General features: G+C 39.8%; 1 protein-coding gene across 1 annotated transcript in view; it reads right to left on the bottom strand.

Annotated features, from left to right (window-relative positions):
• Positions 1-17,826, bottom strand: part of sgip1a (SH3GL interacting endocytic adaptor 1a) — a 54,089-nt gene that overhangs the window by 2,540 nt on the left and 33,723 nt on the right. Inside the window, exons 10-26 of the mRNA XM_061684587.1 lie at positions 16,328-16,339; positions 14,528-14,549; positions 14,352-14,427; positions 13,393-13,475; positions 12,602-12,682; positions 10,655-10,729; positions 9,180-9,938; positions 8,964-9,085; positions 8,467-8,614; positions 7,792-7,851; positions 4,667-4,726; positions 3,526-3,637; positions 3,151-3,306; positions 2,391-2,526; positions 2,071-2,273; positions 1,917-1,981; positions 1,121-1,285 (exon numbers count right to left, since the gene is read on the bottom strand). Coding sequence (XP_061540571.1) covers positions 1,121-1,285; positions 1,917-1,981; positions 2,071-2,273; positions 2,391-2,526; positions 3,151-3,306; positions 3,526-3,637; positions 4,667-4,726; positions 7,792-7,851; positions 8,467-8,614; positions 8,964-9,085; positions 9,180-9,938; positions 10,655-10,729; positions 12,602-12,682; positions 13,393-13,475; positions 14,352-14,427; positions 14,528-14,549; positions 16,328-16,339 — 2,335 coding nt within the window. The remainder of the gene's footprint in view (positions 1-1,120; positions 1,286-1,916; positions 1,982-2,070; positions 2,274-2,390; positions 2,527-3,150; positions 3,307-3,525; positions 3,638-4,666; positions 4,727-7,791; positions 7,852-8,466; positions 8,615-8,963; positions 9,086-9,179; positions 9,939-10,654; positions 10,730-12,601; positions 12,683-13,392; positions 13,476-14,351; positions 14,428-14,527; positions 14,550-16,327; positions 16,340-17,826) is intronic.

Here is a 17,826-nt window from a genome sequence, read left to right as displayed (position 1 = left end):
CTCATTGCCAGTAATAGAAAACGCTTGACTTCAGTTGTTGCTGTCAAAGATGGCCCAACCTGTTAATAGGTTTAGGCGGCCATCACTTTTTCACACATGGCCAGGTAACTTTGAATAGTTGTTTTCCTTAATAAAGGGGTTACATTTGTCTCATATTTACATTTGCTTGATGATCTTAAGCGGCACGGTGGACGACTGGTTAGAGCGTCAGCCTCACAGTTCTGAGGAGTGGGGTTCAATCCCCGGTCCCGCCTGTGTGGAGTTTGCATGTTCTCCCCGTGCCTGCGTGGGCTTTCTCCGGGCACTCCGGTTTCCTCCCACATCCCAAAAATATGCATTAATTGGAGACTCTAAATTGCCCGTAGGTGTGAATGTGAGTGCGAATGGTTGTTTGTTTGTATGTGCCCTGCGATTGGCTGGCAACCAGTTCAGCGTGTACCCCGCCTCCTGCCCGACGATAGCTGGGATAGGCTCCAGCACACCCGCGACCCTAGTGAGGAGAAGCGGCTCAGAAAATGGATGGATGGATGATGATCTTAAACAATAAAGTGGGGAAACTTTGCAAAAATACAAGAATTTGAGAAGTACTTTCTCACGGCACTGTATGTTTCATAATGGAGGTAATAAAAACTACAGCTACATCTTGACCATGACTCATTTTCTTATATTTTCTTTACACTGCCAGGCCAAACAAAATCAAAATGCTTTTGAGCTGCCCCATCACTCTTATTATTTCCCATCCGTGCATGTGGGAATTGGTCATTCTCATCTTGCAGCATTTTTCTTTTGCAGTTATTTTCTGTGATTGCAGCATTTTTAAATTGCAGCATTTTTCTTTTTCTGTTGTTTTATGTGCTTGTGTGTTTTTTGTTTTGTGTCATTCCTGCATTTGCAGCATATGGCAGTGCATATGACATGTTCTTTTGTTTGCCTGATGAAGGCCAATACTTGAGTTTACTGAAAAAGTACAGTATAGTGCAGTATAGTTTGGGTTAAAGATGAGTCACTGCAGTAGCTATCTAGTGTCGGGCTATAACTTTTTTTTTCATACGTACACCACAAGAGTGACTTTTGACTGTACTTAACACAGAAAAAAAACACTTGACGACTTGAAACTTACCAGCAGCGAACCTCTTCTTGACGAGTGAGAAGCGATAACCAGGCCCAGCCAGTTCAATATCACAGCCTGACAGTGTACTGCCCTCACTAGTGAATTGCACAGCCAGTGGTGCCGGTTTACTCGGACCTTCTGTTAGCTGGAAGCGGGCTAACAAAGATCCCACACCTACAGGAAAATGCAGAACGACAGCTTTTTTTTTTTTTTTTGCAATGTCCATGATAAAATTCATGAACCTTCGTTCATTGAAATTGTTCAGGTACAACACTGACTACAGAGTGTCCTATTTTGGTTATGAATGTGGAGATGTGATTGGGCACTGGGCATCACAAAAACTGTAAAAAAAAATACAAAATCCAACAAAAAAACTAAATGATTTGCCATATGCAGTGTAGCAGTTTTTTTTTTTTTAAATAAAAAACAACATACAATTGCTTACCATATCTTTACCTACACTGATAAGCTGATTTGACAGCGTTTAGTAAATTAGAGGTGAAGAATATCAAAGTGGTCCTTGCAGTAGTCATTTCTCGGCCCTCAGAGAGAAAAATGTTTGGACACCCCTGATGTATTGTGTTTGCATAGTTAACTACATGAACAACTTCAAGTATCATGTAAATGTGTGTATTGCCTTCAAGAGACACGAAATGGAATGAAATGGATCAACTGATTATTTATAAATACCTGCATCAAAATAGCACTTAAATATATATCCAAAACAATCTAACGACTGTAATCAAGTATTTTAAAAGTCATCGCAGTGCAAAATTAAAATTCATCTTTTATCTCAGAATATTACCTCCATTTTCAGATTTTTGTGAGATGTCCGGAATCTTCCACAGGATTCTTTGCTGCTCTGCGTTCCTGTTAGGATAACATGGTATTCAGCCAGTAAAGCAGAGCAAGAGGGTTTTTAGCATATTAATGGTCTAACAGTCTGTTTATTTCTTTACCATGCAGCTGTAGGTAACACAGCTTGCAGTTTGGAAACGCCTCCATCAACTGGGACTAGAAACTGGACATTGTTCAGCGCCATCGGCGTTGACATGGCTTCGCCGTTATATTTGTAGTCTATCCTCAGGTCTGTGCTGGTGGGTTCACAGCGCCAGCTCATGGCCAGATTGATGGGAGTGGACACAGGACCCTGCACTGATACCTGGAAAAGTAAATAAAATTTACATTCTGTTAGACTTTTGCATTTTTATTTACAGTAAATCATGACAAGCATTGTTTTTCCTGTTGGGTTTGTGTTTGTTGTAGTTTGTCAGCTCACCTGATACTTCAACATATCCACATTATAGTATGTTGCCTGCGGCTTCTGCTCAGATACCTTCTTTAGATGAGCTATCAGGTTTGGCATGTTCACCCAGAAGTCCTTGGCATCAGCCTTCGCTTGTGTGGCGGTGTCACTGGTAAAGAGGCACATACGAAAACAAAACACAACCAATTTCTCAAACCATTCTTTAAAACAGAATGCTATCAGTCGGGCCTCTGGCTTTCGTTAGAGTTAAACAAACACATTTCAGCAGTGGAGTTACATGCAGAAGTAAAAAAAATATATACTGTATATAAATAATAAAGAAATGTATTAGGTCACGTTATTATGTACAATTTCTGAAAAAGGGGAAAACCTTTAAGGTGTTGCAGACGAGGTAACAAGACTGAAAGAGGGTAAAAAAAACAATGTAACTGAAAATAGTTTGAAGTGCATTATGCGTTTGAAAAATCTGGCTCCACAATCAATCAATCTCTGGTAGTAGTTAAAAAAAAAAGAAAAAGACAAGCATACCAGAGACTTCTTGATTATAAAATGTAAAATATGTCATACTTTTATTCAACATGCTCATTAAGAAAAAAATATTCAATATTCAACAATCACAAAATAAATGGAATAGGGTATATTGTCAAGTTTACGAAGACATGTAAGAGGACTCGGCTCGACTGTCAGATTAAACACCTGTTTGCTGAGACTCTGCATTCATTGAAGAACTTTATGGCTGATTAAATTACGGCGCGTACAACAGTGTCATTACCAGCAGAGCAGCTGGGGGTTAGGCAGCACATGCTCCAGTCGATTGTAGTTGGTTATGCTGAAGGTTAGCACAGCGGGGGACGGGTTATTGGCAAAGTGCCGTGTGATCCCCGCTGGAAACGACAAAACCATCTCACCTATGATCTTCACAACACATCTGAGGGAGAGAAGAGCGAGCATTAATGACAAAGTGGACCAGACAAGTATAACAGTATAAGACGTATGAGTCCTAAGCAGGAATTAACGGGAATATGTCATCCACTGCAACATCTTTTCCTTAGTCATGCTTTTATAGCTGTATTTTGTGAACTCCCTTTTAAAACTGACCCTAGTGCCTACTAAAGCACATAGAGTAAAAAGCTTTTAGTTGACCTACTTGCTGGGGTCGGCCCCTTTAAAGAAGGCATTGACTGTCTCTGTGAATGCGGCAGCCACAGGAAGTGTGTCTTGAGCCCCCATGGTAAGAGGACTCGGCCCTCTGGAGCAGCCTAATATAACACACACACACGTATTAACAAAATACAGATATAAAAAAAACTGTATTTATACTTTTACTTCATTTCCCATACTGTAAATGATGTTATTTATTGGGTTTTGTGGCAAAGTAAAGTTAATATAAAGTGGACCCCCGCTATTCACTGGGATAGCCTGACCGCAAATAACAATAATCTGCAAATAATTGACACCCATGATAATTAGATTGGAAATTATTTTTTTTTTAAACCCACCCAAAATTCTTGAATAAGCGGGAATATACTGCCAATAACCATTTTAACCCCCCCCCCCCAAAAAAAAACAAAAAAAAACTCCACGAATATGTGAATCTACAGGTGCTGAACCGAGAATATGCAGGGGTCCGCTGTACATATATATTTTATTAAATCAAGCTACAAAAAACAAAAACAAAAACAAGAAACAAATGTGAGCCAAATAAATGAGGAACAAAATAAAATAAAATGTTTAGTATGTACAGTATACACAGTATATTTACTCATTTTCTCTGCTCTTTGTGAATGAGTTATTAAACAGTCATTAAGTATTTTAAACATTTGTGCATGTTGATGTTCAAAAAGAGGCTGTCATAAATATGTGCAAGCTTTTCTTTCAGTTAAAATTGAAATTTTTTGAAAAGATCAAAAGACCAAAAAGTGCATAGATGAACCCAGAAAGATATACACTGAAAGGAAATGGGAGACATTTAGTAAAATGTACAATGAATGATGAACCTTTAGAGAGTAAGGACACAAAATGAGGATTAGCAATGTCAGGAAGATGAGATTGGAAAAATGAGACCACAGGATTAGTCACCGCTCATGATGGGGCACAGCCAGATGTTAGTTTGCTGGTGGTGAGATAGGGCGATGGAGGGATTTTTAAAGGAAGAGGAAAAGTAGAGGAGGAGGGAGGAGAGTGGGCGCAGGCCAGGAATCAAGCTTGCACAAATGAGCCTCAAAGAGTGTGTGTTTGTGTGTGTGTGCGTGAACACTACAATTAGCCCTGTTGCAGATAAAACTTACCTTCAAAGGTTAAATAAAACTTCCCTCTGTCAAACCATACAAGGGATGGCTGGTCATTCTCTGTGTGGAGTCAAAGGGTGGGGTTGAAGGACAGAAGTGGGGATGGGACGTTGGGTGGCAGAGGAGGGGGATGAACGGGAAGGAAGGAATTGAAGGAGGTGGGTGAGAGGGGAAGGAGAGAAGGATAGTAGCGTGAGTCTCACATGGCAGGTCTGTCACGTCACTGTGAGGTGAAACGTATAGGTGGAAGCCGGGTGTGGATGGGGGAGACACGACCATGGCAAAGCCCAGACATAGTCATGATGGAACACAGTATGGATGTGAACAATGTTTTTTTTTTTTTTTTTGCTGCATTTCTGCCCAGTTGAGTTCCACCAGTAGAATACAGTGTGAAAATATTTATAGTGCAACATTTTAAAATCTCACAGTTAATTTGCAATCTGGACCCCATGTATTGGTTATTAACTATCATGTGCGTAGCACTAATCTTTCAAAAGTCTAGGTTGTAAACAGAGTTGTTCCACATTTTTACTACTGAATGCAATGCTCACAGACTCCCTGCAGGAGGCAGCAATGAGACCATTTGCATGGTGCAGGAAAAGCAGTGAGTGGCCTTAGCAAAACTTTTGAAATGAAATCTACCAGATTTAGTTACTCAATGCAGTAGTCCAAACAGGGCAGCTATCATTACCACATGTAAACGTTGTAAGCTATCTTTAGAATGAATATCTGGCACAAAGTGTGCAGAAAAAATGGTTTTGTGAATGGGTTGCAAACTGTGGCGTGTTGATGGACAATGAGACCTGTACAGCTCCTCATGAAGATAACAAAATGGCAGGTGTTCAGATGGCGAGGGAGGGGTAAAAGGGCTGTATTTTTCTGGAGTGAAAGGTTTGAAAAGAGAGTGTCAGGGTTCAAATGTAGGAGGAGACGGAGGCTTTAAGTCTAGTAAGGACTGGTTGATTTTGGTATGCTCTAATTGTGATTCGGAGGGGATGGCATGAATACTAAACAGCTGCTGCTTTCCTAATTTGGTGTAATTCTCATGCCAGACTTACTTCAAACGACTAATAGTCACACTGCTCTGACACAGAGAGAGAGAGAGAGAGAGAGAGAGAGAGAGAGAGAGAGAGAGAGAGAGAGAGAGAGAGAGAGACAGAGAGAGAAAGAGAGAGAGAGAGAGAAAGAGAGAGAGAGAGAGAGAGAGAGAGAGAGAGAGAGAGAGAGAGCAGCAAAACCAACAGTCTGGATCTCAAGGGCCCAGTACTGATAAGGAGTTGTTCAGACAGTGAATATACGCACACACACACAAACACACACACTGTGACGCAGACTCAGCAAAGGTATCCTTGAGTGCCTGCACAGCACTCAGTGAACACAAAATACAATGTGCGTCGGTGGAAAAAAGAGACAGGAGGTTTCCATGGTGACATGGTGAGGCAGTCATAAACCAGAGAGAACAGCCTCAAAGGAAGACACCCAAATGGTGGGGATTAATGGTATGCAAAATTAAAGATCAATGTGCCACCATACAGGACAAATGGTGAATGTGGGCAAAAATGATTTCAATAGCATGTGACAATGAAGGGGAAAGAATGAATAACATGCAAAACGTGAGGAAAAAGAGTGTGAAAATGAGACATATCACAAAAGCAATGTGTATTGCGAGATCTGTGATGACAACAGCAAGAAGAAAACATATGTAAATGGTACAACATTTGAAAAATAGATGTGCGTGTGGTATTCACTAAATTTACGAGCAAAACCTTATCAGTCTAGTCAAATATGTAAGCAACGACACAGACAAGGTGTTTTTGTAAATGTGAGTTAAAGTGAATTAAAATGTCTTTTGGTACGAAAAAATAAATAAATATTTTTTTCTTTTGGTACGAAAAAAAATATATAAAAAATATATATAAAAATATTTTCTATCCACAAATGTGGATAGAAAATATTGGTTAATATTTTGGGCCATCTACACAGGACAAAACTCTACATACTGCGGCTTTGTTTCACTTTAGGCTGTAATTATGTGAATGCTGAGAGGCAGGCAACAACACAAAGAGCATACTTTTTAAAAATCAGGTTATTTGTTTCTTCCATACAGTATAAGTGTATCCTACTAATGCGTTCGGTACAGTACAGGTTTTAATATCATGAGACCAATTTACAAATGACATACAGTACGTGCTAACCACTCGCCAACCGAGTCCCGACTAGGAATGGCTAATATACAAGTTACCGGTTGGTGCTCAAAAGTTAGAAAATTTCATGGACACTGAACACTTTTTTTTAAAAATGTGAATATTGATTAAATAGTAACATAATGTTAGTATGACTATATATATGTAATATGATGCTGCCGTTGGGCTGAAACCTCCTATGTCTAAATTTGGTCAATTATGTATTTTTTCCGGAAAGCCCTAATATTGATCAGTCAGTGTTGAAAATGGCTTGTTGTCTTTCACAATGGAATGTTATGGCTCAACAAACATGCCGTTTTTTTTAGTTTCCTGAAAAGGGATTGTTTTGGGGAAGCCAGGTTTCCACCTGACGCCAACAAAGTATTAAAAGTAAAAGTATAAAGTAAACTATTTATAAGTTTGTTTAAGTTTTATTTCCTAATTATAACAACATATGCTATATCCACACAAGCAGCAGCTTGTTAAAGCACTACAATGTACTGCTTTAAATAAATACATTAAATAAAATATTGAACACAATTGAGGTTAACACAATTGAGGTTAACAACCAAGCCAGTTTCTCACCTGGCCACTTTGGAAAATGAATCACCCACCCTTGGCAAATTATATGATATATAAAGCATAATGATACATTGAGAGCTTGGCCGTTCTGCTTGGCAACAGCATTTCTCAGCATCCACACACAATTTATATGAGAAATTTAAATTTTTAGGTAACTCATCACTGATTCCCGATGCATACCAAACCTTGCTAGGAAAAGTGCCAAGAAACTGTCTCTGTCCCATTACCTACATGTATTTGACTGACATTTACAGGACAAAAAACAATCAACTGTCAATACTTTACCCTGTGCACTGCAAGTGAAGAAAATCAAACAAACCCACCCAACCCCATGACTCACTGAGCATATCTCTACTATACCTGCAAATGAATCAAAATGTCTCTCAAATGAAGGCAGCTTGTCAACATAAGCATCGTCTTCTGACAAGCCAAAGGGCAAATAAAAACATGGGTGGCACAAAAGAGAGCAAATCAAACCAATGGAACAACACATGAAAATGTACGAAAAAACGACAAATGATAAATGCATACACTGAAATTGTAAGACATATGTCATACTGTCAAGACTTTTGATTTCTTTAAGAGCTGCACTGAATTACAAAAGAATGACTAAATAAATGAGATTTTTCAGTTAAGATTTTTTATTTACAGTGTTGATCGAGTTAATGTCAATGTTAGTTAGTTGATGTTATAGTCTTTATTGTCACCCCTACCAATTTGTGTAAACCTAAAAAGTAACATTTCAGATGAGATCGACACTATATTTTAAAAGCCTTACTATGTTCCACTCTTGCACTGCACTATGCTAATGTTATAGGATATAGTTTCACACTTGCATCTTTAATTCATCATTGGAGGGTTTGCTACTATTTCAAGTAGATCAGACAACAGTGACTGACATGAGTATTTGAAGGATCTAATTCAATAACCTGACTGAACAGCTAATTTTAACAGGGAGGAAAGCAATGTTTTGATTTATGTTCTGTAATTACATGGCTGACAGCAAAATTCAGGGACGGGCGATGATGTACAAACCTGACACTGAGAGGTCTTTACTGATGGTGGGAGTAGTGGCAGCACTCAGGGAGTTGGTAGAGGAGATGGAAGAGGTGCTCTCTGCCCGAGCCAATGGAGCAACTGGAGGGGGGCTGGCCGCATGAACGGGTGGACTAAATGGACGATTCTGAAACGATAATAAAAAAAAGTTGCTGACCAGTCAAGTGAACCTTTCTTTAAGGTGAATTGCTATGCTCGGAAAACCCTTACTCAAATGAATTCTATGGCTGCACTTACCCCAAAATAAACTCTCGCAGTGAACTCGTGGCCTCTTACCACCAATCTCCACAACACATTTTCTTGCAATAAACCCTCGCAGTGAACTCGTGGCCTCTTACCAGCAATCTCCACAACACATTTTCTTGCAAATGGAAGACATGCTTTAAGATGCGTAAATACGCTCAGAAAACAGCTTTCACTTCTGTGCCCTGAGGTAACACTTGTTGTGGTATAAAATAGCATTAGAATTTACTTACAGTATCTCCTACATTTGGTTTTCCTGGAGGAAGTTTGGGTCGTGAAGGGGGGCGGGGTGGAGGAGGAGGTGGAGTGGGGTTGACTATTGAAGGAGTGGCAGGCCGTACTGGAGAAGAGGAACCTATAAAACATATGTTATCTGTTCGACAATCTACAATGCAAAATGTAAGGTATTGAGGGAGTAATCTTAGTCAATTTACCGCTCTTTGTATCACCTGCCCCTGATGTTGGACCTGGTGACGAGACCACCGCCCGGTACGTTGGGGGAGGGGGTGGTGGAGGCGTAGTTCGGCTCCCGTTACTTGAATGTTTGGGCGAGGTGGCAATTTCACCTTCATCCTCGTTGGGTGGGGTTCCAGCTGTATTCTTTGTCTGGATTGGTGGATTGGAACATCTTGCTGTGTGCATATCAGGTGAAGTCACCGATAGAGGCGTGCTTGCTTTGGGAGCTGTTGGGATGCTGGCTGGAGAATCAACAGGTGGATGAGTTGAAGTCGGAGGAGATACATACTCCTTGGGTGAAGGGAGTGACGAGGTGTTGGGCGAGAGTAGATTTCCGTCTTTGTGTTTAGAAGGCCCAGACGGTTTAGAGGGTGCAGTAGGATCCTCTGAGGGTGGTGGCGAAATTACTAGAGGGGAAATCTGAACTTCTTTTGGAGAAGGAGGTTTAGGGAGATGAGGTGCCGTGTCTTCTGAAGGAGGTGGTGATCCAGGCAACGGTGGGGCAGGAGATTTGGGAGGAGGTGGGGAGGCCGGTAATGGTGGTGCTGCTTCCTCTGGAGGAGGTGTGGAAAAGGAAAGGGGAGGTGCAGGTTCCTTTGGGAGAGGTGGCCAGTTAGGAGACTGCTCACTGAAGCACACCCACGTGTCACCTGTATCCTCCTTTGCAGGAGGAGCCTGCTCTGGTCCAAAGAGATGATCCAAGTCAGCTATGGATGTCTTTCTTGTGGAATTCTCAGCTTCTGTTGACAAATCTGAGACAGAAAACCGCTCTTTTGTCACACACTTTACTGTTTGGAGAGGTGCTTCGTGAGTTTACAAAGGAAGATAAAGCATCCCCGACACACAAGGGCACAAGAAGACAATGGAAAAAATATATACAGTACTGAAGTATATACAATTTACTAGACGACTACCAAAGGTTCAAGGTTTCAGCCACAGCTGCCCTAAAATAACAGTGTTGGTAATCACCAAAATATATGTTTTTATCTTGCCATCATAGTTTCAACACCAGTATGTAGGTCTTTAACTGAAATTATATCTTTATCCTTATTATACTAAAAGGTAATTATTATTGTTATCCAAGGATTAAAAAATGCTGTTTTAAAAAAATATATTATTTCTTGATAATAAAAAAAAGGTTTTGCATTCCTGAAAAATTGTTTTAATACTTAAATGTAATGCTTCATCATTTCTGACTTCTCAGAGAAGTCCAGCTAGTAGTCAATTTAGGTCAATACAGGTGAATTCTGTTCAAAATTCCTCATTCTTTTTGAAAAAGGCAAAACTTTAAGACCTCACTTAAAAAAATCAAAACAGCATTAAATCACACCCTGATATGCCTCCCGGGAATCCTCGAGTGTTAATGGCAAGATTAATAAATGTGTTCAGCACTGTACACAGAACAAGACAACTGAGATTAAAAAAAATCCTAATGAAATGGTGAGAAATAAATAAATAAATGTGTTACCATTGTCATCTGCAGAGGCAGGGTCTGTTGTCAGGGGAGATGTTGGAACATTCTTGGGTGGAAGTGGTGGTGGAGCTGCAGATATTGCCAGTGAAATAATTAACAACAGACCCCATGTCTATCAAAAATAGTAATATGTCAGTTTGGTACATGATGTGAGGATGTTAAACTTTCCCCCCGAAATACGAAAAAAAAACCAGTACAAAAAAAAAAAAAAAGATAACTTAAGCTTTGTCCACATGAACGTGTATCGAAAAAAAAAAATATATATATATATAATTAATTTATATCTTCAGTTGGTGTTTGAGTGTTAAACTCAAAATTTATTTTAGATTTAGGCTGTCAGCATTTTGTGTAAGGCTTGTCGTTTTCATTGTGTTCCATCCATCCATTTTCTGTACTGCTTATCCTCACTAGGGTCGCGGGCGTGCTGGAGCCTATCGCAGATATCTTCGGGCGAGAGGCGGGGTACACCCTGAACTGGTCGCCAGCCAATCGCAGGGCACATAGAAACAAACAAACATTCGCACTCACATTTATACCTAAGGGCAATTTAGAGTCTTCAATGAACCTATCATGCATGTTTTTGGGATGTGGTAGGAAACCAGAGTACCAGGTGAAAACCCACACAGGCACAGGGAGAACATGCAAACTCCACACAGGCGGGCCCGGGATTTGAACCTGGGTCCTTAGAACTGTTAGGCAGATGTGCTAACCAGTCGTCTACCGTGCCACCTTTTCATTGTGTTAATTTTGTAAAATTAATTATTTTCTATTATCGTTTTCTTAATGTCACAGCTGCAGACAAAATTATTCAGCCGCCATTGCAAATTACATTCATTTGGAAATGTTATAAACTTAAACTTGTCTGCACTAAACCAACAAGAGAACAAGTTTTAATAGCTTAACACAATTACTCGTTTATTCATACATCCATCCATCCATTTTCTGAGCCGCTTCTCCTCACGAGGGTCGCGGGCGTGCTAGAGCCTATCCCAGCTGTCATTGGGCAGGAGGCGGGGTACACCCTGAACTGGTTGCCAGCCAATTGCAGGGCACATACAAACAAACAACCATGCGCACTCACATTCACACCTACGGCCAATTTAGAGTCTCCAATTAATGCATGTTTTTGGGATGTGGGAGGAAACCGGAGTGCTCGGAGAAAACCCACGCAGGCACGGGGAGAACATGCAAACTCCACACAGGCGGGGCCGGGGATTGAACCCGGGTCCTCAGAACTGTGAGGCTGACGCTCTAACCAGTCGGCCACCGTGCCGCCTTTATTCATACATGCGACCAAAATTTTTAGGGAGTAGCCATCTTTTGAAGTCTTCAACCTTTTACAAATAAATGTTATTTACAATGGGAGGTAAATAATGTGGAGTGCAACAGTAATATTCAGGAAGAAATCTATTCACCATTGTTATTGAAGTGTCTTTTCCCGGAAATGACTTTTTTTCCAGGCATTTCATTGGAAATTGGTAGGCTATAGCTTGATAGCTTGTGAATACAATTGTTTGTGGACAGTACCTTTGAAAACCTCTACAGGTGTGGAAACAAATTTTTCAATCAATCTTTTTAATTAATAATACCCTTGTAGAGTAGTGTGTGGACATACCTAAAAGACAAAAGACCACCCAGGAAACATTAACCATGTAACGTAGCACATCCATTCACCACCATGCTAAAGCATAAGGAAAGGAACAAGAAAGGTCCGCAAACTTTCTATAGTACTGTATTTCAAAGAAAAGAAAAAAAAAAAAATCATACAATGAGTCATTTTGTGATAAGATGGAAAAGTTTACATCGAGAAAGTGTTATAGCCAAACAGAGTATCCTGGTTTTAGTAGATGAGGGGGCTTGTGAGATGACTTGATGGGTGTTCGCATTGTCACCAGGGAGATGAAGAGGCACGGCAAAATTAACAGGAAATTCTAAACTTACTTCCTGTGGGGAAGGGTCTTGTCAAAGAGGACTCAGGCTCTGACTCAGAAGCCCCCCACACATCAGACTCAGACAGAACCACTTGGTTCAGGACGGGACAGAACACCAAAACACGAGAGTTAAAGACTCTCAGATAAAATTCACAGATACTGTACATTTTGTCCACAAACATTACTATAAATGACATCAAGGTTCAGTAATGATTTCTTTTACTATTGTTTCGATGTAAAATATTTTATCCATTGCAGACACTGCTATAAATCATTTGTAATCCTCACTCAGATATGGAACTACTGTATATCACAAAAGACAGTACAGTTTAGACACTAGCACAGCATTGTCCCACACATAAATATAATTTGTTTGCCGAATAAATACATTTGGGACTTATGCAAGAGCTAAGAGCTCACCTGCAGTCGGCATCAATAAATCCAACAGGATTGAATAAGAGTAGCTGACAACAGACTCTGCATATTAACAAGCCACACAGTGCAAATAAGGCCCCCGAGTGCCACTTTAAATTGTGACAACAGCAAAGGCACAGTGACATACAGTGGGGAAGAAGAAGTGTGTGAACTGTGTGAATAGGGAAGGGAGAAACAGAGCTAGTGAGAACAGGATTAGGCTGAGGGCCTTTGGGATACAGTTTATACTGTATGTAATATATCGTTGGGGAAAAATACTAGGAGCAAGTTTAGACATGCTCAAATACTTGGGTCAGAAAAAAATTGCATCACTAGATAAAAGTCAATCGAAATATAAAGTAAACAAGACAGAAAGATGAAATTTACCTTCTAATTTCTGTTCTCCAAATGCTGTTTCCAAAGGGGGCCCAAACAAATTCGTAGATTCTTCAGAGGCTGGTGTCTGCCGGCTGTTGCAAGGAAAACACCACCACCATCATAATAAATAACATCCAAAAATTCATGTCATCTAATCATTCATGAACCTATATTGTATCTGACAATGTTTACACAGTCCTTGCAATATCAGCTAGGCTTCAATTAACTTTACATTGCTTGTTGTATCAAAGACACCGCAAATATCTTTTGATGCTCAACCACAGCAGTGATAACTGATAATGTTTGCCTTTATTGTAAGGCATAATATACCAGGGGTCCCACACCAACAGGCTGCGGACCGCTACCGGGCCACAAGGGCATTTGGTACACACAAAGACTGAACTACAAAAACAGTAACAAAAATTTCATTTTATTTTTGGGGACGTGAGCAGATAAGGAGACGGGGGCTCGAGTAATGTTGAGTGATTAGCGTACGATTTGATCAAATGAACAAATATTTTGATTGAATGTACTGAATGGAATAACTTCATGAACTGATTGTTTCCTTTCTCATTTTAGTTGTGCTCAGCTGCGAGCGCGGAATGAGCGAGAAACGCCCAGCGCTGCAACTCGCGGGACTGCTCCCTCCGTCGCCATCCGGGCCGGGGGCGTGGCCCCCGACAAGGCGGTGGGCTCCGCGGGAGGGCGACTGGCTCGGAAGGGGTGTCACGGTCTCGCTGTGCAGCGGCGGGTCAAGGATGAGTGTGATACGTCTCCCACTAATTACAACAACTACATTCAGCCTAATAGTTCGTTATTAAACGTTTGATTTTATTTGCTTCTACGCCGGTCCGTCAAAATATGTCGTTACGTCAAACCGGTCGGTACGGCAAAAAAGGCTGAGGACCGATGTAGTATACAACTACAAAAGTCATAAACCGCTTGTGAGAAAATAGAGAAGCACATACCTGAGAGCTTGTGGTGCAGGAGCAGCTATGGGGGCCACAGTGGGAACAACACGTCTTGGTCTGACAATGTCTTCACCTGGAGATCACATTAACCCGTCTTACATAGCATTTAACCAGTTCTGCAAAAGTTCTGCAAAAGTGAGCCGAGTAGGACGTTTAAGGAAACTGATACTTACTGGAGGTGTTCCTTTTCAACCCCTAAAACAACAACAAAATAACGTTTAAAAACCTAAATGCACAAAACCCTAAAATGTGAAGAAATTAAGCAAAATATAATTACTCGGCCACTGTATTTTTGAAAGAAGGTACTTTTGGCTCATAAATTTGCCCCCTTTGTGCTAAAAAATAGGAATGTTCCAAAAGGGAAAGTTGTGTAGATTGAACACAACAATGGAAAGCAAACCAATCAACGAATATGGAAGGGCTAGTTTCCAGTTTGAAGACAAACTGTGGTTTTCAAAAAGTCAAACTCACAATAGATTCATAATAACGTCGGTCGTTGGGTACACACTGATGACTCAAAAGCCCCGAGCTCATACGCTCTTTCTGGTGGGATTCAGAATAGCGCCTTGCCTTCCTGTTGTAGATCGGAGCAGTTAGTTTACGAGAGCGCCAATAAAGGTAACGTTAACATTTTATTACAATGGTGTCTTAAAATAAACGTTTGCAACCGGCTACGATTGTTAGCGTGTCTACAATTGGTGAAATAAATACTTTAAACTTAATACCAAGGCAGATGACATGGCTAACTAGCATGGCTAACAGCAGCTCGTGTCCACTTGGACGTTGCTTCACAAAGCAGAGAAAAGCTACGAGCTATTCATTTTTTTTTTTTAAATAAGTAGTTCAGCTGTTGTAACCTCCTACTGTATATTTTGAGTTTATTTCAAAAAAATGAATTGTTGAATTTCTTTTTACATTTACTACTTCGGTACGGACCACATTCAATATGAAAAAAGTATTATTTACCCAAACATTGCAAAAGAATCCAATTTAGAGCTGTAATTGCAATACTATGATACTGTGAAACGGCAATATCTTTGCTAACGGTTATCATACTGTCAGAATCCTATGCCTATCAAGGAATAAATCAATGATAACATCGAGCAGCTATAAAAAAGCGAAAACAATTACTGACACACAACCACATTAAGGTCTATAATATTAGTGTGCAAAATATTCTTTTCATTTACATTAAAATTAATAGCAGATATTACTTAAATAATATTAGATGCTAATATATTATATGCAAATATCGAGACATAAAAATCACAAAGCAGAGCTCACGGAGTTTAACAATGAGTGTAAGTAAAAGAAATAACTGAATCCATTCAAATTGATCGAAATGTAGGGTTTGAAGGAGGAGATATTGGAAGCCTTTCAATGCTTGCTTATAGCAAAACTAATAGAAGACAGAAAAAGAAAATTAACCTCTGTTGGAGAGGCAAAAGAGAAACGATATTGTAGCTGCGCTCTTAAATTGTCATGTCTCTGTGTGCATGCATGTTTGAAGGCCCCATGGGCAGACCATGGGGGCAGAGAGGGAATATGAGGAGAAAGAGTGACAGGGGAAAGCCTGACAGTAGACAAGACGATATGAGAAGACACGATGGGTAGTGACTGAAGTAAGACATCAAACAGTCCAGCTGTCAGAAATTAAATGTTTTTTTCCCGCAACATAGGGACCAAGCGTGAAGCCGTTCATAATGGGAAACAGGAACACGTTTACATAAGTGACCTTGAGAATCTAGAAATACAGCATACTGTATGTATACTGTATAATCCATTCATCACTATACAACTTGTATCCATACGTACTCCTGTATATTTACTCTGAGCGTTTCAATGCATCACTTCTGCCACTGATCCCAACTCTGTAGTGTATGCTCTCTTGTATTTGGGCAAGTGGAGCAATGTGACATACTGTGAATATACTGTAGCTTGAACAAGGAGAGACGGAGGCAAATGATACTTACCAGGCTATGTCTCTGTGACCAGCAAAAAGGAAGAGAGAAGAGATACCTGGTCAGAAAGTAACAAATCAGTAACACAGACATCACGTGAATCAGAGGAAGACAGCTGCAGCAATTTGGTAAGGTGGGTCACATGTGGGGATAAGGATGACAACGCAAAAAAAAAAAAAGAGATCTTAGCTTCAGCTCTCCAGGATTTTGAGAAAAGGTCAGTGCAGCATTATGTGAGAATAAGCAAAACACCTCAACTGGTTGCAAAACATTATATAAGTAGCTATGAGGGTTGTTTTATCCACACTGATTATGAGATATTTGTGTGCATTTACCGCATCAAAAGGGAAACCTGGGAAAATGTTTCAAGGATTTTGGCAAAGTGAGAAAATACAGCGACAGTAATTTGCAGAGCTTCTGTAAAAAAAAAAAAAAAAATCCAATCAAATAACCACTCATGTTAAAACCATTCTTGCCAATTTATTTGAAATTGTTCCTATATGATGCTCTCTACCAGCTTCATCTCTTTAATTCACAATGAAATCTCACCCATTTTTCTGCATCACGCCATGCTTACATTAACCAATTTTGTTTTCTCTCCTCCTCCCACTATTGTGCGTGTTCCAGTTATGCAGTGAGCCATGAACGATTACTGTGATGTAACAGGGGGGAGGGGCATGATGGAAATGATTCATTTCATTGGATACACTAGAGCTGGACACAGTGCAACGCCATTTCTTATAGCCAATCATTGTCATTCTCACAATGTAAACAGGAAGTGATGACACTATGACCTTTTTGCTTCGCTCTCTGGCAGTTATCATTAATACTGTACAGCCCAGCTACTGTCTCAAAGGTATTAAAAATCGTAAAGGCAAATAATGAGTAGTGTTATAGAACTTGAAAATGGTAAGTACAATGAAAAAAAGGCATTGCATTGTATTATTTCATAAAATGAAACTCAAATATTAACATGTCGTCAAACGTGAAGGGCTCATCTAGCATTTTGTAATTCATTGCAAAAATTTATTTAATACATTAATACATAAAATGGAAAAAATATATATTAAGGAGCAGTTAATTAAAAACAGGGTTTTAAAATTTATTTTGAATCAATAGCATCCTTATGTCATTTAAAACTCAGTACAAATATTTTGGCATCAATACTCTTGCATTTGTGAAAACATGCTATTCCTTGTAGGATCAAAAGGATGTGTCTGTCTATACAGTATACTCTGAACCCACTTATAAAAATGCTGTGCTATCGCATGCATCCCACGTTCATAATTCTACCCAACTATATTAACTTTCAGAATAATCACAACATTGGCCTGATAATTGGCATATTATTAACTTGTAAAAAAGCATATCCTGATGGAAAAATTATTTATAAAAAACCTTAAAACACACAACATGCAAAGCAAAGGCTTACCGGACTCTTCTATAAAGGATATTAGAGGCAACAAAAGAAGGGGAGACAGAAGAGAAATTAGGAAGCGAATGGAATAGTT

The sequence above is a fragment of the Phycodurus eques genome, chromosome 8 (assembly GCF_024500275.1).
Source record: "Phycodurus eques isolate BA_2022a chromosome 8, UOR_Pequ_1.1, whole genome shotgun sequence".
NCBI lineage: Eukaryota > Metazoa > Chordata > Actinopteri > Syngnathiformes > Syngnathidae > Phycodurus > Phycodurus eques.
This window is presented reverse-complemented; position numbering and strand designations above follow the sequence as displayed.